The sequence below is a fragment of the Talpa europaea genome (assembly GCF_964194135.1).
Source record: "Talpa europaea genome assembly, chromosome: 12".
Classification (NCBI taxonomy): Eukaryota; Metazoa; Chordata; class Mammalia; order Eulipotyphla; family Talpidae; genus Talpa; species Talpa europaea.
The window spans coordinates 791,312-818,418 of NC_140079.1; the positions used below are offsets into that span (position 1 = coordinate 791,312).

Sequence of the window (27,107 nt, forward strand, 5' to 3'; positions counted from 1 at the left end):
AGGAGCCAGAGGGGGCCCAGAGGGGGCCCGCACGGGCTCCCGCCCTCCCGGAAGACGCCTCTGGGCAGAGGTGAAAGCCCAGGCCTGGGGGGGCAGTGAAGGCCCCCATGGCTACTACCCCCGCCCCCCGGCAGGCCCAGGCGGCGCAGGCGGCTCCCGGTCGAGAGGCCACGCAGGAGGCCACGCTCCGGGACCGGGTCTGCCTGGTGTGAGCGGCGCGGGGCCGGCAGACCCGTCGAGCACCGAATCCTGCCCTCCGCCCCGCCGCGAGGCCTTCCTTTGGTTTCCTTCTAACATCTGTGAAAAGCGTCCTCGGGCCTCCGGCGCCGTCCGTCCGCGACCTGCGGGTCTCCGGCCGCTAGATGAGCACCTCCACCATCTCGCTGTCGGGGAACTCGGCCCGGTGCGGCTGGCTGCCCGCGCGGCCCCGGAGCTCCGGCGGCTTCCCGTGGCCCGGCCCGCTCTCTGCCAACAGAAGGGGGGTCAGCCGGCCCCGGGCGCCCCAGCGGGAGAGCCACACGCCCCCGGCGCCGGACACGACGCAGCAGGAGGGGGGAGAGGACCGGGGCCCACTCCCCGCTCCCACGGGTCCCCGCTTTTCTAGGAAAAGCGCACCCCAAGAGCTACACCCCAACGCGGCACCGCCGCCACACTCGTCTGCTCCGGATGAAGCAGAATCCCCGGGACCCGCTGCCTCTGGCCCGAGCCGCGGCCACCTGCCCCACGGGGACGCCCACGGTGCAGCCGCCCCAGCCCCGACCCCTCCCGCAGGCTTCCCCGCGGCCCCTCTGCCTTCACTCAGCACGGGGCCCGGCGGCCAGCCGCCCCCACCCCCCCACCCCCAGCCAGGCTGGGCATGCTGGGTGCCGGGGCCCCAGCCTCCGCCGGGGTCAGTCCCCACCCCTGGGGCCGTCACACGCAGGCAGGTCAGCAGCGTCCACGTGCTGGAGAACGTGGGTGACCCGGCTGGGGTGACCATGACAGACCCCCCCAGGTCCCTCTCCAGCCAGAGCGCCCGCGGGGGCGGTACCTTTGGTGGGGGGGTGCTTCAGCCCTGGGCTGCTGGCCGGAGGCCCGCTCAGCCGTCCGCGGCCGGGCAGCGAGGCCACGTGGGGCCAGAAGAGCTCGGAGCCCTTGTCAGTCTGCGTGCTGCTGTCCCTGCTGCCCGTCTTGGTGTGGGCGCTGCCGGTGGGCGCGGTGGCGGCGGGCGGGGCGGGCAGTGGGGGGTGCTCCCGCCCCAGCAGCAGCCCTGGGGGCAGAGGAGCAGGTTGGTCTTCCTCGAGCGCAGAAGCGGGGCGCGGGCGGAGGGCTCGCGGGCCCAGGGGCTGGCGCCGGGGGGCTCCGCACCGAGGGCTCTGCTCTCGGTCACCTCCACTTTCCACAGCATCGATGGCGGGGCCCAGGCGGCAGGAGCAGCCGCCGCCGCGGGGACGGGGCGCCCGGAGCCCGTGTCTCACAACGGGCAAGCCCAGCCCCGGGGACACGCCGAGCCGGCCTCACCTGCGCTGCCCTTCCACGGCCGCTCCTCCCGCCGCTCGTCCAGCTGGCCGCCGCTCAGCGAGGCCTGGCGGGAGTGCGTGCCGGCGGCCGCGGCGATGGACGGGACGGAGCGGGCGGGCCGGAGGCTGGCGGCGTCCGCCCGGGCCGCGTCCTTGCGGGACCGCTGCTGGAGGACCTTGATCATGGCGTCCTTCTCGATGATCTTGGCGTGGAGGTTCTTAATTCTGGGCAGCAAGACAGAAGGAACCGCTGGGGGCTCACGAGCCACCCGGGGCGGGTGCCGGGGCGTCCCCGACAGGGCGGGGCGGGGGGGTGCCCAGAAGCCCCACGCAGAAGGCGTCTGCTGAGTCAGGCCCCCCGTTTTCCGAGACTAGTCTTTACAAGATGGACGAGGGCGGAGGACCCCGGGAGGGCAGTGGCCGGCAGGGCGTGGGGCCCACGGGGCCCCGGGCAGTGCTGCCGCGGCCGCCCCCGCTGGCTGGAGCAGACCCCACCGAGCACCGGGCCTCAGGTCCGGACACCTGACGTCTCTGCCCCCCGCGGCCTGCGCCTGGCCTGAAGTGGCCCTGGGGACCCCGGGCAGCCTGGCGAGGGCCAGTGCTCACGTGAACTCCATGTCCTGGCACCGCCGGGCGGCCTGCGCCGCCTCCTCCTCCGGCCAGGCGTGGGCCTCCAGCGAGCTGTCGCCGTCGCTGCCGCTGCGGGAGTGGGCGGCCGGGGCGGTGTCTCTGCGGCGGGACACGGGGTGGCGCCGTGAGCGTCTCGCGCGAGGGCGGAGGGAAAGCAGCGGGGTGGCCCCACGTCCAGAGCTGTCCCCGGCCACGGCCCCCGCAGAGCCCGGGCCGCGCAGCGTCACGGAGGTCCTGGCGCGGGGCAGACGTGCCAGACCGTGGCCGGGCCGGGAGCGCGTCCTCGGAGACGAAGCCCCGGCGCCCGCGAGTCTGTCGTGGGAGGCGCCCCTCGCCCTGCGGCCCGGGACGGAGGGCGGCCCTCGCGCCACCCGCCGGCTCCCGCCCGCTGCCCGGCCTGGGGGACGCACCTCTCGGCGGTGGCGGCGGCCGCGGCGCTCATGGCAAAGTGGCGGATGGCGCTCTCCTCCAGGCACTTCTGCTCCCACCGGGTGGTGTCGGCCTCCAGGGCCAGGATCCGCTCCTCCTTCTCCCTCACCAGCTCCATGAGGGCCGGCGCGCTGCACTCCGCGGGCACGCTGGCCGGCCGGCCGTTCCCGTGCTTCTGGAGACGGGGAGGGCAGGCTGCACCGCGGGGCCGACAGAGCAGCGGGCGCTGGTCACAGCAGACGCCCAGCCCAGCAGGCAGAAGCGACTGACCTCGGCACAGGCCCTGGGTGCAGCCCCGAGGCACGGCGCAGAGGGGCTGCCCCGGGCGAGGGCCCCCAGGGGCGCAGAGACCCCGGGGTCTGAAACAAAGCCCCCCACGCTCGGGGAGCTGCCCGGACTCCCCGACCTTCAGCCAGGCCCACGTCCCCCCCACCCCCTCCCCAACCAGCGTTCATGCCCCGTCCTGTCTGCCGACCCGCAGACCCCGCCCCGGGGAGCCGGTGCCACGGCAGCCGCCGTCCAGGCTCACCGCGAGCCCCGGCCCCGTGGCCGCCGCCTCACCTGCTGGGCCCTGAGCGCCTCCAGCTCCCGCTCCAGCCAGGCGCGCAGCCGCCGCTCCATCTGCTCCCGCTTCTCGCAGGCGGCCTGCAGCTGGGTCAGGGCCTGCTGCAGCTTCTCCACCTTCTCCACGTAGGCCTGCTTCTCCCGGAGCTGCGGGGACGCGGGCGTGGGCTCAGGGCCGAGGGGGCAGAGGCCGCGGCCGACGCGAAGCCCACGGGCAGCCCCGGCCCGGCCAGGAGAGCTGGGCCGGGAGGCTCGGGCAGAGGCAGCCCCTGGCACCAGGTCGGGCACGAGACCCGGCTGCGGGCCCCACCCTCAGCCGGACACCCGCAGGGCCTGAGTCCGCGCCTGGCCTCACGACGCTTAGCAGCTGCGGGCGCGAGAACTCGGAGGGGTGGGACTTGGGGGCACTACGGGCAATGCTTGTTCTACGCCGTTGACTGAAAAAGCCAGAATCGGGTGCGGACAGCAGACCCGGCCGAGGGTCCTGCGCCGCGGGGGCGGGCGGAGCATAGAGCCCGAGGCATGGGGGGGGGGAGCAGGGGGCGACGAGCCTCTGTGCTGCCCTCGCTTCCGTGTTTGCAGCGTCTGCCGCCGTCGCCCCTGCAGAACCCGCGCCCCAGGCGTGAGCGGAGCCGCCCACCTTCCCCTGCAGGCTGCCAGCGTCGCCGGCGGCCGGGGAGCAGGCGGGGAGGGCGGCGGGACTACCGTCCGCCGGGTGCCGGGTCTGCTCGACAGGCCACGACTCCACCGGGGTCCGGCCACATCCGTGACCCCAGGCGCATTCCCCACCTCTGGGCGCCGCCGAGGCGCTCCCTCCCTGGTCTGGGGAGGAGACACTGAGGGCCCAGGGAGCGCGGCCTCGAGGGCGGCCCGCCGTCCCGGCCGGGCTGCGGGACACGCAGGCGGGACCCGCTGACGACTCCCGGCCCCAGCCTGGAAAATGGAGGCGCTTCTGTCCTCTGGGGGCGGCCACGGCACAGCCCCTCGGCGTGCGGCGCGAAGTTGAGCCGCAGCCCCGGCCGCTGGACAGGCCGCCGGTGGGCCCGGGGTCCCGAGCAGGGACAAGAGCCACCACGGCGGCCGGAAACTCGCTCTCGCGGGGCCCCTCGGGCGGCAGGTCTGGTGAGACCCGCAGCCGCCGCTGGCCGGGAGCAGACGGCAGGCGCGGCCCCGGGAACCACCGTCTTTGCTCTTTCCAGGCAGCCGAGGGCCTCACGCCGCAGCTGCCCCGAGGCCGAGGAGACGAGGCCGGGAGCGGGGGACGGAGCGCGCGGTGTCCCTGCGGCGGGCGGCGCCGGAGCCGACGTTGCCCCGTGTCCGAGCGGATCAAACGAGGTGGGGAAACCCTTGGAAAGCGCAAGAGCCGCCACGTGAGAATTTCTCTTCGTGCCACACGCGGGGCGGAAGCGCGCGGGACGCATGCCGGGTGGGGTCCCGGCCTCTCCCTCCAGGGGCTGCGGGCGCAGCGGTGCCCGCGGCGAGTCCTGCCCCCGGCTTCTGGGCCTCGTCTCCCCAGAGCGGCGCCGACTCGAGCTTGAGGCCACCGCAGCCGGGTCGCGGCAGCTGCAGGCGAGCGGGCCCGGCCTGCCCGCGGGCCCCGCGCACACGGGGCTGGGGGCGTCTGCCCCACAGAACCCCACAGGAAGGGCCGATTCACCAGAAACCGCGGACGCAAACGCGAAGGGGCACCTGGCGCGGCCTCCCAGCCTCACTCACTGCAGCCGGGCACCGGCCAGGCGGCGGCGGGCGGGCGGGCGGGCGGGCGGGCGGGCGGCGGGCGGGCTCACGGTGCCCTCAGTCGGCCCGGCTCCGGGTCACACGCCCTCCCTGCCCTGACTTGTCCGTCTGGGAGGCCCCCGCGCCCGGCCCGGCCCGAGTCCTGGGGCTTGGCTCCGGCTGGGGCGTCGGGTTGGGGGGACACGCGCCCGGGGGCCGCCCCGCCTCACCTCCTCCTCCAGCTTGATGACCCGCGCCTGGGCGTTGCTCAGAGCCTGGTCCAGGACCTCGATGTGCCTGCGGTGCTCCTCCCTCGCCGTCCGCACGGCCGCGAGCTCCAGCTCCAGCTTCTCCTTCTCCTTCAGGAATTCTCTGTCTGGAAGGGAGGCCAAGCAGACCCTCTGGGCGGGCCCCGCGGCCCCCGGCCCGTCGGCAGCCGGGAGAAAGGACGAGCAGGCGGGAGGGTGAGGTCGCAGCGGCCGTGGGGGGCTTCTCGGGAGCACAGGGCCCTGCGCTCGGCCTGCTCCTGCCGCAGGTCCCTTCCTCCGGGCCCGGGGAGCCCCAGCCCCCTGCAGCCGTCCTCAGCGGCCTGAGCATCGGGCCCTCGGCGCGGGGCGGGAGGCTCGTGGAAGAGGCCGCCGCTGGGGAGGCGGGTGGGTCCTGAGCTGAAGGAGCCCAGCTCGGCGGCCCAGCTTTGAGGGGGAACTAGGAGCATCCCCCGATTCAGGGCCTGGCAGCCAGGCCACGACACCCCTCAGCGCCTTTAAGCCTGACCCCCAGAACAGCTCCCGCAGGGGCCCCGCTGAGCCGGCCACCGTCCCCGTGCGTCCCGGGTGTCAGCACGGGCTGGAGCCTCGCACAGCAGGTGACCCCGGCTCCTCTGGGGGCCCAGGGCGTGATGGGGAGACAGGGGAGGGCAGGGCCAGCACCACCCACTGCCATGTGCGCGCCCGGGGACTCACTCTGGCACGCGTGCAGCCCCTCCACGGCTCTGTCTTCCTGGCCCGACAGCTGCCTGCTGGCCGTCTCCAGCCGGTCTGCAGGAGAGGACGGTCAGGGACAGTGCGGGAGCCCCACGGGGGGTGGGGGGGTGGGGTACATAGTAGCAGCAGCAGCTCAGCTGGGGCCACGCGCCCCCCCAACTGCGAGGACCCGCAGACCCTGCCCTGCTCCGCCCACCCTTGCGATCGGCTCCCCGCGCCTCCTGCAAACCCGGCCGCGCCTCCCTGCGTTTTAGCCCGACTGGTGTCCCCATTTGGAACCAAAAAAAACCCCACAGCCCCCCACGCCCCAGGAAAATGACGCGCTGACAAGGCGGGCGCTGTCAGTCCACCCGCCCCTCGCCCGCATCCGCCCTCCTACGGCTCTGCGCTGGGCTCTGGCACCCTGTGGGGGGCTGCGGGCACGGGGCAGGGGGGCCTCGTGGGTGGGGCTGGGGCGGCCGCACGTGCCTCGCAGGTCCCTGTTGAAATCGTGGAGCCTCCGGATCTCGCCCTCCAGCCTGTTCCTCATGGCCTTGTCCAGGGACTCCCGCTTGCTGGTGGACTCGACCAGGCTCTCGTAGGCGTCGGAGATGCGCTGCAGCTCCTTCTCAAACTGCGGGCGGCGGCGGCGCGAGTGAGCACCGACAGCGCACTGACCAGCAGGGGCGTGTCCACCACCCAGCCCCCGTAGGGCCCCAGCGCCGGGCAGCGGGCAGGCCGCGGCGTGAGGGCCCGCGGTGGGAGCAGCGTCCGCCCTTCAGCCTGCACGGAAGGGCCCCCCCGGCGCCCCGCCCCTTGTGCAGGGCGCGCACCTTGTGCAGCTTGTCGGCGCTGTCGTAGTGGCCCTGCAGCTCCTGGTGCAGCGCCCGGTTCTCCTCCGTCAGGATCTCCACCATCTGCTGGGCTCGCTCCACGATGGCGAAGGCGTCGGGGCCGAGCTGCGGGCTGGGGGAGGTGGCGGGCGGGGCCGGCGGGGCGCCCAGGGCCACGGGCAGGGGCAGCGGCAGCGGCAGGGAGACGGAATGCAGCGGCCCGCTGACACTGACCGAGGACGCCTGCGAGGACCCGGAGCTGTGCGGCTGCGCCGTGGACGGGAAGGGGAGCTGGCACGGGCGGCTGCAGGGAAGGGGCGCGGTCGGAGCCAGGGAGCCATGCGGCGGGCACCCCAACCTGGGCCGGGGGTCAACCGCGCCAGGCCCCGCCTCACCCCCAGACATCTAGACGAGGAGACGCCCGGATGTGTTCCCTCAGGGGGACAAGCCCATGGCCGCCGGGCCTCCCCCACTGCCCCCATCCTCTCTAGGGGGGAGTCCCCCGAACCGCTGCCTTTTCTACGACCCTGTGTCGGGTGTGTGGGGAGGGGGCCGGCCAGCCTGAGACCCGGGGGCAGCCTGCCCGGGGGGGGGCCTGGGCAGAGCATGGGCCCACCTGCCAGGCCAGGCGCTGGGGCAACCCTCCGGCCTTGACCCCATGCCCGCGGCCTGTCCGCTGGGCCCCTGGGCAAGATGCACCAACCCTCGGGGAGACTTGCATCTCGGGGCCCCGAGGTCAAAGGCCATGCTGCACGGACGACCCTTGCTGCCCCACGGCGGGAGCTGCCGGGTTCCTCAGAAGGCAGCCCAGAGGGATTTCTTGGGGTCGCTGAGTTTTGCTCAACCGGTCGTGGAAACCCGAGTTCTGAAGCTCCGGGCCTGCTGCTGGCTCCAGCCCCTCCAGGCCAGGCCCGGAAAGGGGTTCGGACCCTGCACCGTCCTCCTGCGTCCTGACGTGGGACCCCTGAACGCTCTCCAGGTTGAGGGTGGAGCCCCCTGCCCCTCCCTGACCACTCCCGGGCCAGCCAGTGCCGCCCGAGCACGAGCAGCCTAGGATGCGGCCGGCGAGGCGCCTCGCACACGCACAACCCCCAGCGCCTCCGCCAACCGCTGGGACGCCCCCTCGGCTCTGGCTGCACAACCTGCCCAGCGTGGCTGAGAGCACACGCTCGAGAGCCGTCCCAGGGACGTGGCCCGGGGTGTAGCCCGGCGAGCCGCGGGGCGCACTCACCTGGTCACCCCGTACTCGGGCGGCGGCTGGTAGTGCAGGACGGCCACCTCTGTCCTGGCGGGCTGCGGGCCGGGGTAGGGCTTGCCCATGTCATGCAGCACCCCGGGGTGCTGGTCGGCGAAGAGCAGGCCGTGCTCCTGGGGCTTGTTGACCGGGGACATCAGAGGTTTGGCCTTGAAGGGGTACTCAGGCGGGGGGCCTCGGGGGTCCAGCGCTTTCCCCGCCGGCGGGCCAGGCGTGGGACCAGCTGGGAAGACCTTGCCGCCGGCCGGGAGGAGCTGCTTGGGGCCGCTGCGCTCCAGGGACAGCTGCATGAGCCGCTCGCTCAGGGAGCGCACGTGGCCCTGCTTCAGCTCCTTCAGCGCCTCGTCCTGGTGCGCGTGGCCACTGGGTGCCCGGGCCGCCGCGGGCCTGCCCTCCGTGCGGGCCTTCTGGCCGCCGCCGCCTGCCAGGTAGTAGCCGTGGCCCACGGCGCCAGGCGGTGGCGGCCCCCGGAAAAACTGGGACTGGGCCTTGGCCTCCTCGTAGGTGGGCAGCTCCTCGCCGCTCTGCGGGGGCTGGGTGGCCCGGGCCTGCTTCTCCATGGCCGTGCCGTCCACCTGGTGCTCCTCACCCTGCGGCTCCTGGCGCGCCGACTGCTGGACCATCTGTGGGCCTTCTGGCGGGAGGCTTTCCGTGGAGGGAAGGCCGGAGGCCGGCCGGGCCGGCCCTGCGCTCCCCGAGGCCTGGTGCTGGATGGCCAGCAGGCTCATGTTCTCGGCCGGGGCGCCATAGCGCAGCTGCTCCTGGATCAGGCGCTGCAACACTGTCCCGGCGGCCGCCTCCTCGGGCCCTCTCATCTCCACCTCCGGGGTGCCCGGGAACTCGCACAGCGGGGCCGCCACTGCAAGAGGGACCGAGGGGGCGTGAGGCGGCCGGCCGAGAGCTGGGGCCACGCCGTCCGCCAGGACCCGCCGCCCACCAGGACCCGCCAGGGCGGGTGGTGCTGCGTTCTGGGGGCCACTCGCACGCCCGCCCCCGCTCCGTCACCCGCACATGCCGAGTCTTCCGCATCTCAGCAAAATGCAAGCAGAAACCGAAATCACAGAAAAAGCGGCGGCCGCCCTGCCCTCCCCTGCCGCCCTTCTCGCGCTCCGGCCCCGCCCGCCTCATCCCTGCCCGCCCTCGCTGGGCTGCTGACGGGCTTCCTGCGGCCCCGCCCGGCCACCTCCTGGCCCCGCAGCCTCCCGAGTTCCTTCCTCCGACACCGTCTCCCCGTCACGGGCGCGGGGCGTCGCTGCAGCCAGCGTGGCCCTCTCCGCCCCCCACATCAGGAAGCCACCGCCCAGCAGCTGTGTGTGTGCCAGTGGGAGAGGGGCCCGGAGGCGCCGGGCCCAGGGCGGGAGGGACACGCCACGGCGTCTGTCTGGGGCCGCAGAGACGACCACCCTGTGCTCCTGGGGGTGTTGGTGTCCTGGCCCCTGGTCAAGGGCCAGCGCCCACGCGGCACCCTGGGGGGCTTGTGCATGCTGGCGGCCTCCTCAGAGCACTCTTTGTCCCTTCGGCAACACGCAAGGGCCCTCCGCTTCCCCCGGGGCGTGGAGATGGTCACTCGTGCACCGGGGCCTCCGGGCGTCACTCCTGGGGGCGCGAAGGGCTTTACAGACCCAAGGGCTGGGTCCTAGGCTGCTGCAAATCACCCCGGGGCCCGGGCTTCCTGGGCTCCGGCCGTGCTGCTCTGCTCTGCGAGCCTTCGGCTTCACACCGGCTCAGGGCACGGCCGAAGCGTAATCCCCGGGGTTCCGACCTCCCAAGAACCGCCCGAAGGTCAGCACGAAACACTCCAGGCCGCAGGAGCACAGTCTGCACCCAAGGAGCCGCCAAGTGGCTGTCGCCTGCGGGGAGGCCCAGGGAAGGCCAGGCGGGTGGCCGGCCCCCCACGTCTCTCTGCAAAGACCCCCGGCCGCCCTCGGAGCCCAGCGCCCCAGGCTGCGGGCAGGAGCCCCAGGACACGTCTCACCCCAGGGAACGAGTCTGAGCTGGATGAGCAAATTCAAATAAAAAGCAACCTTCGGGAGAACACTTGAGCACAACCTGAAATAAGGTATTTCCAAATGGAGATTTTGTTCTGGATGAGTAACTGTAACTGCAGGACTGGCCGCCCAGCCACGGCCTCTGCCCGGCCTCTGCCCAGAACGTCCCTAATTGGCTTTAAATGTGCCCTCATGGTTTCAAAAGCCCTCAGAGGAGGCAGGAAGTCTCCACAAAGGAGACAGTTCCCTCCCTCGATGGTTCTGAGCTCCTCATTTATTTGCAAAAAAAGATAAAAAGGAAAGCAGAGAAAGAAAAAAAGGAGGTCAAACAAAGGACTCCAGATCAGAGCCCCACGTGGGCTGGGGGCCCCCAGGGCCTCCGCCGGGAAGAGCCGGCACCGGCCTGGCCACGGCCTGCAGCAGGTAAGACCCGCCGCCAGGCAGGCGCAGGGCAGAGACGCGCGGGCTGTGCAGAAGGGCCTCGGCCCGGCCTCCCCACGCCGCTGCGGGGCTCACCGACTCTGTCCCTGAGGCCGCCGCCCGCCTCCACCGTCAGGGCCGCTGCGTCCTGCCGTCCGGGGTAGAGCTGGAAGCCTGGGAGGCAGCAGCCGGGGTCTTCTAGAACCGGGATGGGCGCCCCGGGGCCGTGGACAGCTGAAGGGGGGCCTGCGGGAAAGCAAAGCGCCCATCAGTGCCGCAAACCCCCACACCCTGTGAGTCAGGGGCCCACGCGCTGCTCCCCGCCACCCGCGGAGGGGGCTCCTGACTCGCCAGACCCGCTTGTGCGCCCAGGGGCAGTGGCCCAGCCGCCCGCCACACGGCCCGGAGGGCCACTGGACCACGGTCAAGACCGGGCGCGAGGGCACAGCCGCTCTGCACGGCCAGTTCTCGACCAGCAGCCAGGCCGGGGCGCCGGCCCAGCCGGGGGTGCTGACGGGCAGGAGCAGGTGCTGCCACTGCGAGGCCCGGCAGTCGGCCCCGGCCCGGCTGGACGGAGCCCCGGGGAGTGGGGCGGGGCGGGGCTGCCGGCCCCTGCTGCCCAAACACTGGCCCGGCCCGGGGGCTCAGCCGCAGGGCAGCCGCACGGGTTCTTGGCGTGGCCCCGCGCTCGGCTCTGTCGGGCAAAAGCAACACCGCTGCCTCCGGAGAGTCACGTCACCTCATTTTACTTTTTCAGCTGACAACTGGCCCGAGAGCTGACTCATCAGAGGGGAAGGTCTTCCAGCGCTGGCCTCGCACTGGCCACCGAGTGTCTGGCTGGGTGTGTCACCGACCCTTCCCCACAAGGCCAGCGCCCGCGGCCGCAGGGGTGTCTGGGGCAGAGGGGAGCCCCCCTCCCCCTCTCTCTCCAGCGCCCGGCTGGTGTGGCTGAGGGGACGAGGGTGCACAAGGTGGAGGCCGCTAACGTGGCCGTGGCTCTCAGCTCAGCCTTCCGTGGCGTGGGCCGGCGGGGTTCCCCGAGAGGGCTGAGAGGACGGTCCAGCCCGTGGCCTGCCGCAGCCTCCTCTGGCCGCCCTGGGGACCCGGCTCCCTCTGGGCCTCGCCCACGACGCTGAGTCTGGCCAGAGCTGGGCACACAGCCGCTGGGGCCAAGGCAAACCTGTGCGGCCGCAGCCATGGGGGTGGACATGCTGGTGGGAAACTGGGAGGAGCAAGACGCCGCCCCGGCCGAGCGTCTGTCTCTCGGATGGAGATCCTGGCGCCTCGCCCACTCGCGGCCTCTGCCGCACGGGAAGGGCCAGGGGCCAAGTCCATCCAGGGGCCAAGTCCATCCCCATAGGTGAGGCTGGGGGCGGGGGGGGAGGGGGGCACTCACTGGGTGGGCACAAGAGCCTCCCTCCTGCAGCCCCACCCACTTGGCCCCGAGGCCCGGCGGGTGGGGCCCCGGGTTACCCAGCGAGGAGGCGGCAGCCATGAGACAAAGCAAGTCTGTCTCTGCACGACCCCAAGTGCACCTTTTCCATCTAACGGGCTCCACCTCGCTTCCGCCCGACGCCTCACACGCTACGCGCTTGAGTTCTGAGGCCCCACGTTCATGTTCCAGGCCATCCCGCCGTCCGCATGGGCCCGAGTCCTACCGCGCATGCCCACGACCCAGCCGCACGGCCCGCAGTGACCAGAGCCCAGAGCCAGGCGGGCCCCGCCCCACTCGGGCAGCCACGGCCGGGAGCACGGAGGGCCCCGTGGCCAGCGCTCGTCTCTGATGGCACCGGACTGGGGGGCGGTGGGCGTCCGCATCGACCCAGGTCCTGGGCGCCCTGAGGGGGCGGCTCTGGCCCTGAACGCACGGGCAGCCCCAGGCTCACGAGAGCCGCAACAGGAGACAGAAAACACCAGGACTGCGGGAGAAGGCTGAGGAGAAAAGCTTTGGGACGCGGGCAAGACCTTCTCTGATGTGACAGCAAACAAGCGCCCTTCCCGAAAGGAAAAAGCATCTTTTACTGAACCGAGATGTAAACGTCCACCCCGCAGGAGCAGCGGCCGAGGGATGGCAGGAACTGGCCCGACGGCGGGGGCCGGGGCGGGAGGGGGGACGGGTTCTGCCCCGAGCAGACCGCGCCGCGGCAAAGCCCCCCACGCTGCACCGAGAGCTCGTCACGCTCAGCAGCGAAAATGGAGACGGCCGGGCCGCAGCCCACGGGCGCCCACGCGGCCTGAGGAGCCGGGGACGTGGGAGCGGCGCTGGGGCCGCCGGAACGAGAAGCGGGCGTGGGCAAGGCGGCTGAGAAGCTGGGGTCCGAGCTCGGCGCTGGGCTCCACCGCTGCGGCCACGCCGGACACGCACGGCCCGGCCGCTCCTCCGATGAGGCGCCTGGGCCTCTATCCCCAGCAACGACGCCCACGTCGCCCAAAGACTGGGCGCGGGGCCCGCGGCGTCGGGAAACAGCCCGTGTCCTTCAGCAGGTGACCGGCCCCAAGCCACAGTCCATCCACCCCCAGCACGGTCACCGCTCGGCAGGAGCAGCCGCGGACGTGTTGCCGGCAGGTGCGTCTCGGGCAGACGCCGGCCTGGGAGGCCACACGCTGCCCGGCTTGTGCCAGGACCACCGGGACTCTCGACGGAGAACAGACCCAGGGCCGGGCTCGGAGAGGGGGGTGTGACTCCCAGGGAGGCACAGGGAGACTCAGAGCCAGGAGCCGCCCTCACCACGCGCCTGGCCCTGGGCTGGGCTCCAGCAAGTGCCCCGGGGCCGGGCCAGGACCTTCCCCCTGTGTGTGCGACCTCCTCTGGGGTACAAATCCCCCAAGAAAAGGCGGTTGTTTTTAAAGTGAACAAGACATAAGGCGCAGAGGAGAACGAGGCTGCCCTGCTTTGTACAAAGCCGGATCCCCCCACTTAGAAGGGGCACAGCCACCTGCTCACGCCTGAGGGCTGACGCGCCTGCTCCTGCCCGGGGGACCCCAGAGCCCGGAGCCCCGCGCCCAGGATGAGCACAGCTCAGGGCTCCGTCGGGCGGGGCGGCAGCAGGGAAGGGGCGGCCTGCGCACAGTGGCCAGCCTGCACCCCCCCCCCCCCCCCCGCCTGACCCCCTGGGGGCACGGCTGCAGGGCACCTTCTGCCAGGACAGAGCAAAGGCGCAGACAGCGCTCCGGCAGCTCGGATCACCCGGCGCGACCTCCCCGCGACGCTGCGCTTGTCCGTCTATCGCCAGGGGGGTTCCGGGACGGAGCCTCCGACCAAAGTTAATGAAAAACGGGAGGAGAACATTCACCGAGGACGCCAGGGATTCCGGGCCCCGCGCAGACAGCCCGGCCGAGGCGCCGCGGGCATCCCGGCTGCAGACGCCGCGCGCGGTTTTATGGGTCTGTTGGCGTTTTACGACTCTCAGCAGCAAATCCCTTGGTTCCCGCGCCACGGCTACAGAAAACAGCCCCCACGCGGGGCAGCTCGTTTCCAGAAAGGGGGGTGGGGGGCAGCTGGGGCCCCAGGGGCTCTGCTTCCTAACAGACCCCCCAGCAGCCCCTCCTCCAGGGACTCGGAGGCAGACGCGGGCCTGTCCAGCAGGGGGGCGGGCGGCAGGAATAGCTCTGCCCACCCAGAGCCAGGCGGCCGGCCAAGGGCGGGCAGCGGTGGGTGGCAGGGCCTCCGCCAGGAGCCCCTCACGCTTCTGCACCCACAGCCCGTGCACTGCCCTGGGACCCGGGTTACGCCCTGACCCCCCGCGTGCCCCGCTGAGCACCCGCTGCCCCGCCCTCCGCGCAGGACCTAGAGACCAACAACTTCTGAGACTTTAAAAGGGGGTGCTGGAGTGCGCCCCTCCCTGCTAAGCACGAAGGGCTTAGCCCTCTCACAAAGCAGAGGTGGCCCCCAAGGAAAGCCTGACCCCACGCCCCAGGGGTGTCGGATGCTCTGCATTCACCCCAGGCCTCTGGTCAGTGCCTGCCGCTCCCCGGGGTCCTGCGGGGCAGGTGGGCCCATGGGTCGCCCCCCCCCACCCAGAGCGTGCTGGGGATGCGGGGCCAGCACCCCCTCGCTGGGGCAAACCTCACTGGGTTCCGGGGGGCCTGCGAGCTGGAGAACCCCATCCTCCCTGGGGCCGAGGAGGGGCTCCCGGGGTGCCGGGGCGGCGGGGAGGGGGCCGGGGAATCTCCGCCCGGCGGCGGAGCCAGGACAGGCCAACGTTTCCCGTCCTGGCTTTTCACTTCCAGAAAAGGAAGGAAATTTTGGGGCAGTTGCTATTAATACCCGACCCGGCGCCCGCGCAGGGCGAGGACAAGTGGGGTGCGCGGTGGGGCCAGAAGGGAGCCCCCCTTCCCCGGCTGCTCTCGAGCGGATCCTGCCCGCGCCGCGGAGCTGTGGGGACAACGCAGCCCCCGCCCGGGCCTGAGGGGCTCGGGAGCCGCGGCCGGAGGGCCCGGACCCCAAATCTTTGGTCCACCCCAGGGGCCGCCAGCCCAGGGCCGGCTCCGGCGCCCCAGGACCCGCGGCCCCTTCCCGGGCACGTGCGGCCGGAGACGCCCCGCGGCGGGGGCAGGACCGGGAGGGCGGACGGCGGGGCCGCCCCGGCAAGGTGGGGGCGCGGGCGGGGCTCGCGGGACCCGAGGCCGCCAGGGCGGGGGGCGCGGGGGGGCGCGGCGGGGAGTGCGCGGGGGGCGCGGCGGGGGGCGCGCGGGGGGCGCGCGGGGGGCGCGCGGGGGGCGCGCGGGGGGCGCGCGGGGGGCGCGGGCTGTCGGGGCGGCCCCGCCCGTCTCCCCCCAGACGCCACGTTCCAGGAGCGCCGGCTCCGCTCGGAAAGTTTCCTCCCCGAACCCGCCTCCCGGCGCCGGCCGCCCCCCGCGGCCGCGAGAACAAAGGGCGCGGGCGCGGGCCGGCCGGGGAGGGGCGCGGGGCGCGCGGGGCGCGGGGGGCGCGGGCCGGCCGGGGAGGGGCGCGCGGGTCGGGGGGGGCGCGGGGCGCGGGGGGCGCGGGGGGTCGGGGAGCGGGGGGGGCGCGGGGGGCGCGGGGGGTCGGGGAGCGGGGGGGGCGCGGGGCGCGGGGTGCGCGGGGGTGGGGGGCCGGGGGCGCGGGGGGCGCGGTTACCTCCGGGCGCCGGCTCGGGTCCGGGGCGGCTGGGCCCGCCGCATGCGCCGGCAGCTCGGCCCGGGCGGGCGGGCGGGCGGGCGGGCGGGGCGCGGGCCGGGCCGGGGCGGGCGGGAGCGGGGCCGGCGGCAGCTCAGCCCGGACGCGGCGCCCCCGCCCCCCGCCCCCCCCCCCCCCGCGCCCCAACCCGCCCCCGCCCGCGCGGTCCGGCCCGGCTCGTAACCCAACACCCGCCCCGCCCCGGGGGTGGTCCCGCCCGCCCGCGCGCCCGCCCTGGGCCCTAGAGCCCGCTGGCGGCCCGGCCCGGCCCGGTTCTGCCGCGGAGGCCGGGTCCCCAGCCCGGGTCGGCCCCACGCCGCGCCGGCTCCGCCCCGATTGGACCCGCCCCCGCCCCGGACTTCTGGGGTCCCGGCCAGGGCAGGGCCGGGAGCGCCGCCAGGTCTGTCCGGCTCCCGGCGGCGCCCCCAGCAAGCCTGAGGGGTCCCCGCGCCCCGACCTCCCAGGTCTCCCGCCGGCCGTCAGCTCTCGCAGGGGGTGCCGCAGCCGCCCCCCTGCCCCCCCGGGGCTGCCGCTGGAGGAGGCGCGGGCAGGCGGGGCTCAGGGCGCCCTGGGGCCGCAGGAGAAGCGGGGGGGGGGGGGGGGGGGGGGCTGCTAGTGGGGCTCGGGACTGCGGGGGACCAGGGCAGAGGAGGGGGGACACTGCCTCTCCTACTGGCCCCCGCACGGATCCCTCAGGCGCGGGGAGCAGCCACGGGCTCCCCGTCAGACAGGCCGAGGGGGCCCAGCCCAGCCCCAACTGCCGGTCCCGGGTCCGACTCCTGCCGCCTCGGTTCTCCGAACCGTCCGCAAGAGGGGGGCAGGGACGGGGCGGCCCGAGGAGGGTGACCTGGGGGCGCCACCCGCCCCTCACCACGCTGAGACCGGCTCGGAGGCCAGAGGGCCTGGCGGGGAGGCAGAGGGCAGTGAGCCTGGTCTGGGGGTGCCTCTCTCCCTCCCCGCGGCTGTCCTGGGGGACAGGAGGCTCAGCCGGCCGCCGGAGCCCAGGTTCCGGGCCGAGCCGGGCCGAGCGGGAGCCTCGGGGCCCAGACCGCGGAGGGAGGCAAGGCCGGAGCACTCGGGGTGCACAGCTCCAGGGGGGACTCTGGCTGCAGGGGGCTGAGCTCCCCTCCGTGTGGGGGGCCTGCTAAGCCGCCGCCCGCCCCCAGAAGTGGGCGCTGGCCCTGAAGCGCACCCTCAGCCCGGGCGGTGAGGACCCGGGCGGCTGGTCGTGGCCGGCGGCTCCCTCCGCCACGAGGGCTTGGGTGAAGTTGCTTCCCCTGACTAGAGCCCGTGTCTCCCCTCGAGACGGCCAGCGGGCACCCAGCGCCCACCCCCAGGCCCGGGACACCCAGCGCGGGGGCTTCAGCTGGGCACACACTCGACGCCGCCCGCCGCCTGCCACGGCCCCTCGCGCCGCGCTCGAGTGTGCAGGACGCGGCTGCCCCGCGCGGCCTGCACCTGGGGTCTGCACTGGAGACCCGGGGACGTGGGGGGCACCGCGGTGAGCCCCTCCCGGTGGGACTCCAGCCCCGCGTCTGTCCAGGGACAGGCAGAGCTGAGGCTGCGTGAGAGCCAGCAGGACGCCCACACGCCCAGCCCAGGGTGCCCGGCGCAGCCCAGGTGCCCGGCCCTGCCCAGGGTGCCCGGCGTCCAGACGCGCGCGGCTCCTGCTCCAAGCTGGGGGGCGGCGGGCACCTGAGCGGCCACGGCAGAGGGACACGAAATGGCGCCCGGAGCTGAGCCCAGGGCCGGGCAGCGCCCACAGCCCGAGTGCAGGGGACGTGGCGCCGGCGCCAGCGGGGATGGCGGGAAGTGGGGGGCGAGCCGGAGCGCTCTGCGGCCACCGCGGCCGTGTCTGGGGCCGGCGGCCAGGAAACAGCCTCGCCGTGGGAGACAGGGAGGGAGGCGCCCCGGGGGGGCGTTCCAGCCCCTCCAGCCCGGAGCCTTTTCGGGTTCCTTTCTGCACGGCGCGGCCCCCACAGGCCCTCTCTGGGGAAACCGCCGGGGAGGCCGCTGCGGGCGGGGAGCTGGGAGCCGGGAACGGGCCGCCCGCCCCGCTCAGGCCAGTTCCCCTCGGGACGGGCACACAGAGGGCGCAGAGCCCGTCCCGCGCCCCTGCCCCCCCCGCCCCGACGGGGTGAGTGTCCGTGGCCCTCCCGGGGCGGCCGCGCGGGGCAGGGCCCGTCCCAGCGCACAGCCCGGCCGGCTGCTGCCCGCTGGCCCGGGGCGTCCTTTTCCTCCTCTTCTGTCGCCGACCTGCCCGCTGCTGGCGGGGGCCGGAGCCCAGCGGAGCCCAGCGGAGCCCAGCGGCCCCGCGGGAGAGGAAGGCGGGCGGAGGGGCCAGGAGAGGCGCATGGGGGGCGGGGGGCAGCGCAGAGGAAGGGAAGGCGCGACGGCACCAGCGGGGCTGTCCAGGCAGAGGGACGTGCCCTGGGCCGGCGGGCCGTGGTCTGGAAGGGGCTCCGGGAAGAGCGTGGCCCCAGCCGGCGCCCCTAGAGTGGGCGGGCGGGCAGCCCCGGCCCCGGTGCACCCCACGGGTGAGGCCGTGGGCTCCGGTCCACGCTGTGCCCAGGGGGCTGCGCTGGCCCGCCCGCTGCCCCGGCCTCCCGCCTGCTCATCCAGTCCCTGACCCCGCGCCCTCCTTCCGGCCGCCAGAGGCTGCAGCCCGGAGGAAGGGGCGGCCGGCCTTCCTGGCCCCCTGCCGGAAGCGGGACCGGCCACAGCGGACAGGACGGCCCGTTCCCTCCCTGCTGCGCCCCCCTCCCCACCGGGCGCCCTGAAATGAAACCACCTCAGGCCACGGGGGCCGGGCAGGGCCGCCTTCCCAGGGAGCCGGGGCGTCCGGCCGGGCTGGGCCGCCGCGGGGCTCAGGGTCCCCCGGGGCGGCCCAGCGGTTTCCTGCTGGCGCTCGAGCCGCGGGGCGGGGGGTGCAGGGGCCGCGGGTCCCGTGCAAGGAGCTCCTGCGGAGGGGGCGCCCACGGATGGGTCCCTGGGGGGCCTCGACGGGGGGGGGGGCTGTGGTGATGGCTATGGAGCCCTGGGGGGCCGCACCCCTGCGCAGGGCGAGGTTTCCTGCACAGGAGGGTGGACTTTCCGCGGTCGACCATCCCGGGGAAAAGTTAAACTGGGCGGGACTCGCAGCAGCCGGCGAGGGCAGGAGGGCAGGACGGAAGGGCTTCTGGGGTGGGGCCTGAGGGGGTGGCCCTGGCCTTTTGGAGACAGCCCAGAGCTAGGGGGGAGCCCCCAGATCCGGCTGTCACAGGGGCCCAGCCGCTCTGCGCGCTGAAAGGGGGGTGACGTCAGCCCTGTGTGGCGGGACTGGGGGTGGCGGCAGGGAAACCAGCCAGGCCAGGCCTGCAGGTTCTGGGGTGAGGGAGAGCCGGGGCCAGCTCAGAGCTGCTGGCCAGGAGAGGGGGCACCTCTGGTCTCTGCAGCTGAGGCCCGTCTGGGCTGAGCCTGGGCAGGCGTGCGAGGGCCCCACCCGAGCCAGGGTCCCGAGACAGCGGGATGGGCTGAGGGTGGCAACGGCCACTGCACGGGCGTCCAGCCGTCCGCCTCGGGAGCCGGACCTTGTGCAAGGGGCTCGCGGCCCCTGCTGGGGGACTGCGGCCAGCACCACAGCGGGCTCCCTGCCCCAGGCCTGAACCCCAAGGAAAGGCCAGCGTAGCCGCCCCTCCTGGCAGTCAGGAAAGAGGCCCCTCGGAGGAGGCCCACGGGAGGCCCCCCAAGCGTGATGGCGGGGCGCAGGGGAAAAAGGGCCGATGAAGACCGCCGTCCCCCCAGGAGAGGAAGCAGCAGGAGGGCGCTTGTCCGAGGCGCTGGGCAGGAGCCGCGGCCTTCAGCCAGGCCGGCGGTTCAGCTGCTCGGACCCCGGGCACAGAGCAGCAGGGCAGAGGGGCCTGGCGAGCCCAGGAAACAGCAGCCCAGGACTTTGCGGGCGAGGAAACCGGCCCCGCGCCTCGGAGCCAGGGAGGGCCGGGGGTGGGGGGGAGGTTGGGGAGCGTGGACCCGCGCCGGGCCCCGGTCTGGGCTCTCAGTCAGGAAGGCGCGGCGCTGCGGCTCGTTAACCCACTGCCAGCCCCTTTCCCCGAGCCCCCCTCCGCCGGCCCCCAGCGTCGGACTCAGGGACCCCGCCCTGCCCACCCCGGCCTCTCAGAGCCAGGTGCGGCCGTGGCTGCGAGCACCCCGATGGAGGTGGCTCCGGCGTCTGCCCCGGCTCCCCTCCCTGTGCACTGGAACGCAGGCGTGATGGCGGATCTGAGGCAGCCCCGGCAACACCAGGAGGCGCCCGGCGCACACTGGCCCGTCGCGCTCCGAGAGACAGAGAAGGGCCCTTGCGGCTCCCGTAAGTCACCGTCCTGCGTCCGGGCCAGCAGCCAGGCAGACACGCGGCCGCCAGCCCCTGAGAGGAGCTGGAGCTGCCTTTACAAGGCCGCTGGTGGGCACACTTGGGAGCCCCTGGCTGCACCCCAGATGCCCACCCTCTCCCCGCGCCTGGCACCCCTGCACCCCAATGGTCCACGGCGCAGAGCCGCAGGATGCACGCAGGGGCTGGAAGACGGCACGGACCCAGGCCGGAGACAGGCCTGAGGCCAGGGCCCGGGGAACTTGTTGGGCAGCTGTGGCTTCAGGCGGGAGGACGGCCGTGTCGCCCGGGGCAGGCAGCAAGCCCCAAGGAGAGGCCACGGCGGCCTCGGGGAGCCTGACACCCCGGTGTCTTCTCCTTCCACAAGAACCCGTGAGGGGCGGGGTCGCAGGGCAGCCTCAAATCCCCAGGTAGACGGACAGGCCGAGGAGGGTGACCGGCCTGTCCCCAGGCAGCCAGGGCTGAAGGAGGAACAGAAGCCCAGGCCGGCCCAGGCCTGAAATGGGCGGCGCTGGACTCAGCCCGCCCCCCCCAGGCCCTGCCCTCACCCGGGCGCACGCACAAGCCCCGCGCCAAGTTCTCAGCACAGCGCGCACCTGGGCGGGTCCTGCGCGGGGCGCCCGCCGGACACCCGGAGACCCCGAGGCCGGGCGGCGCCCCTGTCCAGGCCGGGCGGACCTACCCGGCTCTCCGGGCTGCACTGCGCGCAGGCGGCGTCCCCCGGCGGGCGGCCTGGAGACGCGAGAGCAGAAAGAGGAGGCGTTTGCGACCCCAGGCACGCACGGAGCGCAGGCCCCCGGGACCCCGCGACCTCAGCCACGTGGACGGCCGGACGCCGCGCCCCGAGGTAAGAGATGGCGTGAGAAACTTGGGGGGCGATTCAACCCCACGGCTGAGCGTGGGCCGGGCGCGGGCAGCGGCGCCCCAACCTCCAGGGGGCTCCCCGCGGCGCCTGCGCCCGCAGCGTTGTTGTCCTCCACCCTCAGCCCGGGGCGCGTTGCGGTGTCCCGCGGCCCAGCGCACCAGAGCCCCAAAGTTTCCCGGCAGGTTCCAGAGGTGCGAGGGCGCGGCGGCCCTGAGCTCCCCGCACGCACCGCCCCGCGCAGCCCCGCGCAGCCCCGCCGTTGCGCAGCGACCGCAGCCGTCATGCCGGGTGGCCGTCGGGGCAGGGTGTGCTCCGCCCGCCCCTCTTCAGACCATTTGTTCAACACGCGGCCACCTCCCCAGGACGACGACCCTGCGGTCCCGGCTGGCGCTGCTGGCGCGAGGGCACCTTGCGGGGCGCTTCCCGGGCAGCTGGGGGGGGGCGCTCAGCTTGCCTGGACCTTGCCCGGAGGAGGGCGCCCCCACCCCAACCCTGGTTCTTGAACCCGCAGTCTGTGGGGCCATTTCACAGTCGGGAAGCCGAGGCGGCCACGCAAGGGCTGCGCCCGGGCCTGGGCCGCTGCATCCATCCTCCCCCTCGCCCGGAATCCTGGACCTTGGCACGGGAGGGCAGAGAGAGGTTCTTGTGCTGGGGTGGGGTGCGAGGAAGGAAGCCGCGACCAAGGGCCCCTGACCCACTCAGCCCTTGTCCTCAGAGGGGGGCAGCTGGGAGTGGGCGCAGCCTCCGGCCTGCCACGGGGGCTGGGCAGGGGCTGGGCGCTGCTTGCCAAGGTGGCCGCCCCGGGGCGCTCACGGTGCAGGCACCAGCCTCGCCCCGCTTCCTGCGCTTTGGGCTGCAGGGGGCCCTGGAGGACGGGAGGGAGCCACCTTGGCCAGCTCTGCCCAGGAGAAGTCAGGAAAGGGGGGCTGCCCCCCAGGCGTCCCCCCATTCCCGCCAACCTGAGCTCCAGATCCAACAGGGAACGGGCTGAGGTGACTCGGCTGACTCTCCGGGTGCTCCCCGCTGGCGTCCTCCCTCGGCCGGGGCTCCCGGCCACCCCAGCCAGCCCCGCGTCCTCCGCCTGTCTGAGCATTTCTTTCCGCCTCCACCTCGGAGCGGCACCCGGCCCTCCTGGCGACCACAGGCCCCTTCCCCGCCTGCCCTGCCGGCCGCCCCCAGGGTCTGGGCCTAGTGGGTTCTCCGCTCGGCCACCCCCAGCACAGGACCCTGCGCGGCCCAGCCCCTCGCCGCCTCCAGCCTCCAGCGTGTTCGGGCGTCTTGGTGCATTGACCTCCGGCCCTGGGCAGCCCCGTCACTTACTGGCCCCGGGACAGTTTCTCTCCAACCACGACCGCCTCCTGCATCCGCCTGAGTCCGCCCGAGGCGCCAGCCCTCTCAGACGCACCCCCTGGAGCCCGCGTGTGTCCTTCCTCTCCCTGCGCCCTCCCCGCTCCTCGCTGCTTCTCATGGGGAACCCGCGGCCTGATGCTGTCCACTGTCCACCTTCTGCCCCAGCCCAGCCGCAGGGGAGGCGGCTGCGGAGACGCACCTGGGCCACTAGGCCCCTCCCGCCACCCTCTCTCCAGCCCCACGTGGAGACGCCCCTGGGGCGCGCCCTGGCAGACATTCTTGGAGCTTGATGTGAGTTGCCCGACTGAGCCGGACGCTCAGCAATATGGCTCCCGAGAGGGGCAGTGCCTGGCTCAGGGGCAGTGCCGGCCTTTGGTCCAAGCCCAGGCGTGAGCCCGGGCGACCGTGTCCCAGTCCACAGGCGGCGCAAGCGTAGGAGCCACGAAGGCGTCCTGTGGACTAAAGGACGGCTGGAGTGCACTAGGCGTGGGGAGGGCTCTGCTTCCTCATGCAGAGACCCCCCCCCCCCCCCGCTCGTTGCTCATCGCTACGCTGGACACGCCCTGGGCTCTGAGGTCAGAGGGACTGTCGGCCCCACTCCTGGGCAGGGCAGGGCCCCGGTGCGTCCTGGGTGCCGGAAGCAGCGTTCCTAGCGCGGCCGTCCGCGGCGGCGGGGGCCAGGCCACGGGGCGGGGGTCTGCCTGCAGGCAGGGTCAGAACCCCTGTCCGTCCCCCGATGGCCTCCGGGTCCCCCGAGGGACACAGCCTCTTGGTCAGCAGAGAAGGGGGGACTTGGTGTCCCCCCATGGGGCTCCTCCCCCCAGGGCGTGGGTGAGCGGCTGAACGCCACGTGGAAGTTTTCTCGACCCAAGCGTGTTACAGTTCCGTTTGCTCGAAGGAGCGATGAGCCACAGGGACGTCACGCCCAAGCCGGAGCAGCAGCCAGAGCCGCCCGGACCTGCACCCGCCCGCCCGCCAGCCTCCGGGAGGTCACGGATCTCGAGCGTGAAGGACAGAGCGAAGTGGGCGAGCGGGTCTGCCTCGCGCCTCCTGGCAGCGCCCGCAGCCCCGGCCCCTGGAGGCTGCAGATCTGGGCGCGGGGAGCGGGGACGCCGGCCCCTCCCCCTGCCGCCCTGGAGCCCGCGGGAGGGACGGAGCCCGCGCGACGCCGCCAGCCTGTCTCCGTCTGTCCTCCCAGGCCAGGCTGGCAGAGGACGCCGAGGACAAACGCGTGTCCACAAGGAAGGTTTCGCCAAAAGGAAACGTGCCTGGGGGGTCTCGGCGTCAGCCCGGCCTGAGCTGGCCGAGGGCCTTCGTCCCCCGCTCCTCCCAGCGCACCCCGTGTCTCCCTGCCCCCCGAGAAGGCCGCAGAGCGCAGGCGCTTGATTTCCCTTAACCGAGAACCAAGCTTGGAACAAACGCGTTGCCTGTTGTATAACTCCCGGAAGCCGGAAGTGGGCTCTCGGGGGAGCGGCCGTCGGGTCACCCCAAAACGCCGTTGCCCGCGGCAGAACAAACGCCGGGAGCCGGCACGGTGTTGCCTGACGGGGAGCCCGGCCTCGTGTCGGCTAGTGTGTTCTCTGAGAAAGCCCAGCGCTGCTCACAAAAGTGGGGTGTCCTGTGAAACTGGCTGACCGAGGCCCCGGCCGCCCCGCTACCCGGCAGGGAACAGAGGGGAGACTTGAAAGACCCCTCGCCAGGCGTCCCCCAGGGAGCCCCACCTGGCTGAGCCATGAAGCCACGAAGTGTGTGCACACGCGCGGACGAGGGCGCTTCCAGACGTCCGCAGAGAGCGCGGCCCTGCGGGGGCCCCGCTCAAGCCCAGCTGGGAGCGCTGAGGGAGGGCAGTGCGCCCGCCTGCCCTCGAGGGCCCCGCCGCTGCGGTGGAGTCTGTGTCCCGGGCCTGGCCTGCGAGGGCGCGCTCGCTCTCAGGAGCCGCAAACGGCGCATCTGGCTTCCCGGGAAGGCTGGCCGGCGGCTGGCAGGGGCCGGGCTGGGAGGAGGAGCGGCGGCAGCCCCGACCGCCCGCAGTGCAGGACGAGCGGGTGAAGGGGCCGGGCGGGGGCTGAGCTGCGCTGCCCCCACGTGGGGCCCGCAGTGCTCACAGCTGCCGCAGGCTCCTGGCGCCCTGCAGACCCCCTGCCGCTCCGGGGCTGGGCTTCCTCCTCCCGTTCTCCAGCCAGGATTTGGGTGACGTGGCACCCCACCCCTGGCAGCGCTCAGAGGAGCCGCTCCCCGCCTTCCTGCTGGATGCTAGAACCCCCTGAGCTGGAGAGCGGCTCCTTTCCATTCCACGCCCTCCTGGGCAGCACCCCCAGGTGCTCCCACAGTTGCCCGCAGCCTGCTCCCTGCCTCTCCCGAAGGGCAGTGCGGTCCGGCTGCACCCCAGGAGGAGTGGGGACCCGAGCTCCCGCTTAGCGAGCTCCTCTGCAGCGGAACAGGCGCTCGGACATCACTGCCCAGGGCACTCCCTGCCTAGGCCCGCAGCTCCCCGCAGCAGCCAGAGCCCCGCTCGGCCCCGCTGCATCTGCCGGGCACCAGGCGCCGGCACCGTGGAGGGCGTCCCTGGGAACCGCGTTCCTCATCTTTAAATCAGCCTGAAAAGCCACTGGCCCGACCCTGGAGGGTGTTCGCAGGAGGGTGGGGAGCAGGACTAGCAGAGGGACTTTCCTTCAGGGACTGTCCCCCTGGGCATGCCGGGCCCTCCCACCCGGGGGCACCCGAGCTCTCGGGGACACCCTGGGCGGTGGGGGCGGGCTCACTGGCCTCCAGGCGGCGACTCCCCACTGGGTCTAAGCTCCCTGGGACTGCGAGGCCGGGCCCCTTCACCCCGAGCGGCCGCCCACAGGGGGGTCTGGACACGCTGGCTGGCCCTGCAGCCCCACGCCCAGACACAGCGGGGGTTGGACCGTCCCCCACGTGGCCTTGCGCCTGGCTGGTGCCCTCGCCGCCAGCTGCCCGACGTGGGAGCCCCGGACTCCGCTCAGGGCTGGCTCTCGGGCGGGCGAGTCTGCAGCCTCGGCCACACAGCACAGCCGACAACCCACCGACGACTCTGCCGTCCAGCGCGGGACCCGTTGCAGGGAGGACGTGGCCAGCGGCCCCCAGCGAGGGCCGAGCAGCGCGGGGTGCTGCCTCACTCGCTCGCCAGTGCTCAGACCCAGCCAGCTCGTGGGGTCGCGCGTCCACGGGGCAGTGCGAGGGGCCCAGGTGAGGGCCCGTGGGGGGCCATGCGCCCAGGACGGGCACCGCGTGGGGTCAGCCCACGAGCTCCCGTGTCAGCACGAGGGGCCCCCATTCAGAGTTGGGGTCTATAGCCGGAGAAGACCCCAGAACAGGTGCTCCAAGGTTGAGTGGCCAGGTTGGGGCGCAGCATCTGCACACCCCAGGGGCTGAGGGCATGAGGGTCTGAGCGGGGCCTACCCGCTCTGGTGCCCGCACGGTGGCCGAGTCCGGCGTGGGCCAGCCAGGCGCCTTCGTCCAGAGGCCATTTCTCGCTGAGGTCCATGTCCCCGCGGCTCCCAGATCCAACAGGAACCCCTGAAATAAACAAGGAGCGAGGGGAGGGCGGTGAGCCACTGTCATCCACGCCCCCATTCTTCAGCAGAGTCTGTCCTCAGGCTGGGGCTGGCCTGGTGGGAGGCCCCGGGAGGCGGGCGGTCAGGGACAGCCGTCCCAGGCCAGGTGTGAGCAGGGAACGGAGCATGTCCACGACGGCACGTTCGGTGGACGCTTGAAGTGCGGGGTCGGACGCAGGAGCTGGCCGGGGGCGGCCCTACGCGCGTCACTATGCTAGGGGGCAGCCGGGACCCAACGCGGCAGACAAACGTCCATCGCCACGTCCAGTGGGCAGTGGAGACTGCGACGAGACGGCCTCACGCCCGCGTCATGAGACCTGCAGCGGCCCCAGCGGGTCGGCCGTGGCGCGGTGCGGGAGGTGACCTGGCAGCGCAGACCCTGCACGGCCCGGTGGCCCTCCCGGGCGTCGGCCAGGAAGGCGGCCCCACCGCGGTGCTGCTCAGAGGGCCGGACGCCCGCTGGACGGGCCGAGGACAGGCGGGAGACGGGCCGTCCACACCGGGCGCTGCCCAGCCAGAGGAGGATGCAGAGCACCGGGACGCGGCCCCGAGGGGCGGGAGGGCGCACGCGGGGACAGCACGCGGGGCGGCGCCGAGACGGACTTCGCTTGTCAAACGCCGACAAAATAAAGTACTCTCAGAAATGGGGGGACGTCCGGAAACGCGGGGGGTCTGAGGGGCTGCAAGTGGGGCGAGAGGGAAAAACTAAAGTGCTTCCTTCTCCAAAACGAAGACGTGGGAGCCCCGGACTCCGCTCAGGGCTGGCTCTCGGGCGGGCGAGTCTGCCGCCTCGGCCACGCAGCACAGCCGACAACCCACCGGCGACTCTGCCGTCCAGCGCGGGACCCGTTGCAGGGAGGACGTGGCCAGCGGCCCCCAGCGAGGGCCGAGCAGCGCGGGGTGCTGCCTCACTCGCTCGCCAGTGCCCAGACCCAGCCAGCTCGTGGGGTCGCGCGTCCACGGGGCGGTGCGAGGGGCCCAGGTGAGGGCCCGTGGGGTGGGCGAGACCCAGGGCTTTGGTCCCTAAGATGCGGGAGAAGTGTGGAGCCCCTGGACGGGTCACTTCCACACCAAGGGGCCAATGACGCCTGAACCCCCGAAGCGCCCGCCCCACGGTTGCCTGGCTCCGAGCGGCCGGCGGGCCGAGTGCTCAGGCCTCCCCCCGCCCCCCGCCCGCTGGGCCTCGCACAGGCCCCTGTGTCACGGGTGCCTCCTGCCCCGCGGTGCGCTCTGTGCCCCGGCGGGAGCTGCAGACCCTGAGCTGATCCTCCGGCGTCTTCGCCCCTCCTCGGTGCCGGTGCCTCCTCCGCCCACACCACGCGCAGGCGACCCCTGCACCCGCGCGCCCGGCTCGCGCTGGCCGGAGCTGACACACCTGGTGGGGACGGGGCGGGGGGCCTGGGGCTTTGCCAGCCTGTCTGTGCTGCGGACACTGCTGGCCCCGCCTCTGGCCTTACGCCCAGCCCCACCTTGGGCCACGGGGCCGGGCACCGCCGGGTCGCGTGCCCCCAG

At 73.8% G+C, this 27,107-nt stretch overlaps 1 protein-coding gene across 1 annotated transcript; it reads right to left on the bottom strand.

The window, feature by feature from the left end:
• Window positions 1-358: 358 nt before the first annotated feature.
• On the bottom strand, window positions 359-25,525 carry AMOTL1 (angiomotin like 1; the record flags this gene model as incomplete). The annotated part of the gene is made up of 16 exons (XM_084248511.1): window positions 359-465; window positions 902-1,249; window positions 1,501-1,724; window positions 2,106-2,228; window positions 2,540-2,733; window positions 3,120-3,269; window positions 5,069-5,214; window positions 5,801-5,875; window positions 6,290-6,434; window positions 6,634-6,937; window positions 7,865-8,747; window positions 9,347-9,484; window positions 10,393-10,542; window positions 10,653-10,990; window positions 20,399-20,534; window positions 25,441-25,525. The coding sequence occupies 16 exons, from the start codon at window positions 25,523-25,525 to the stop codon at window positions 359-361; spliced, it is 3,546 nt and encodes a 1,181-aa protein (XP_084104637.1).
• Window positions 25,526-27,107: the final 1,582 nt, after the last annotated feature.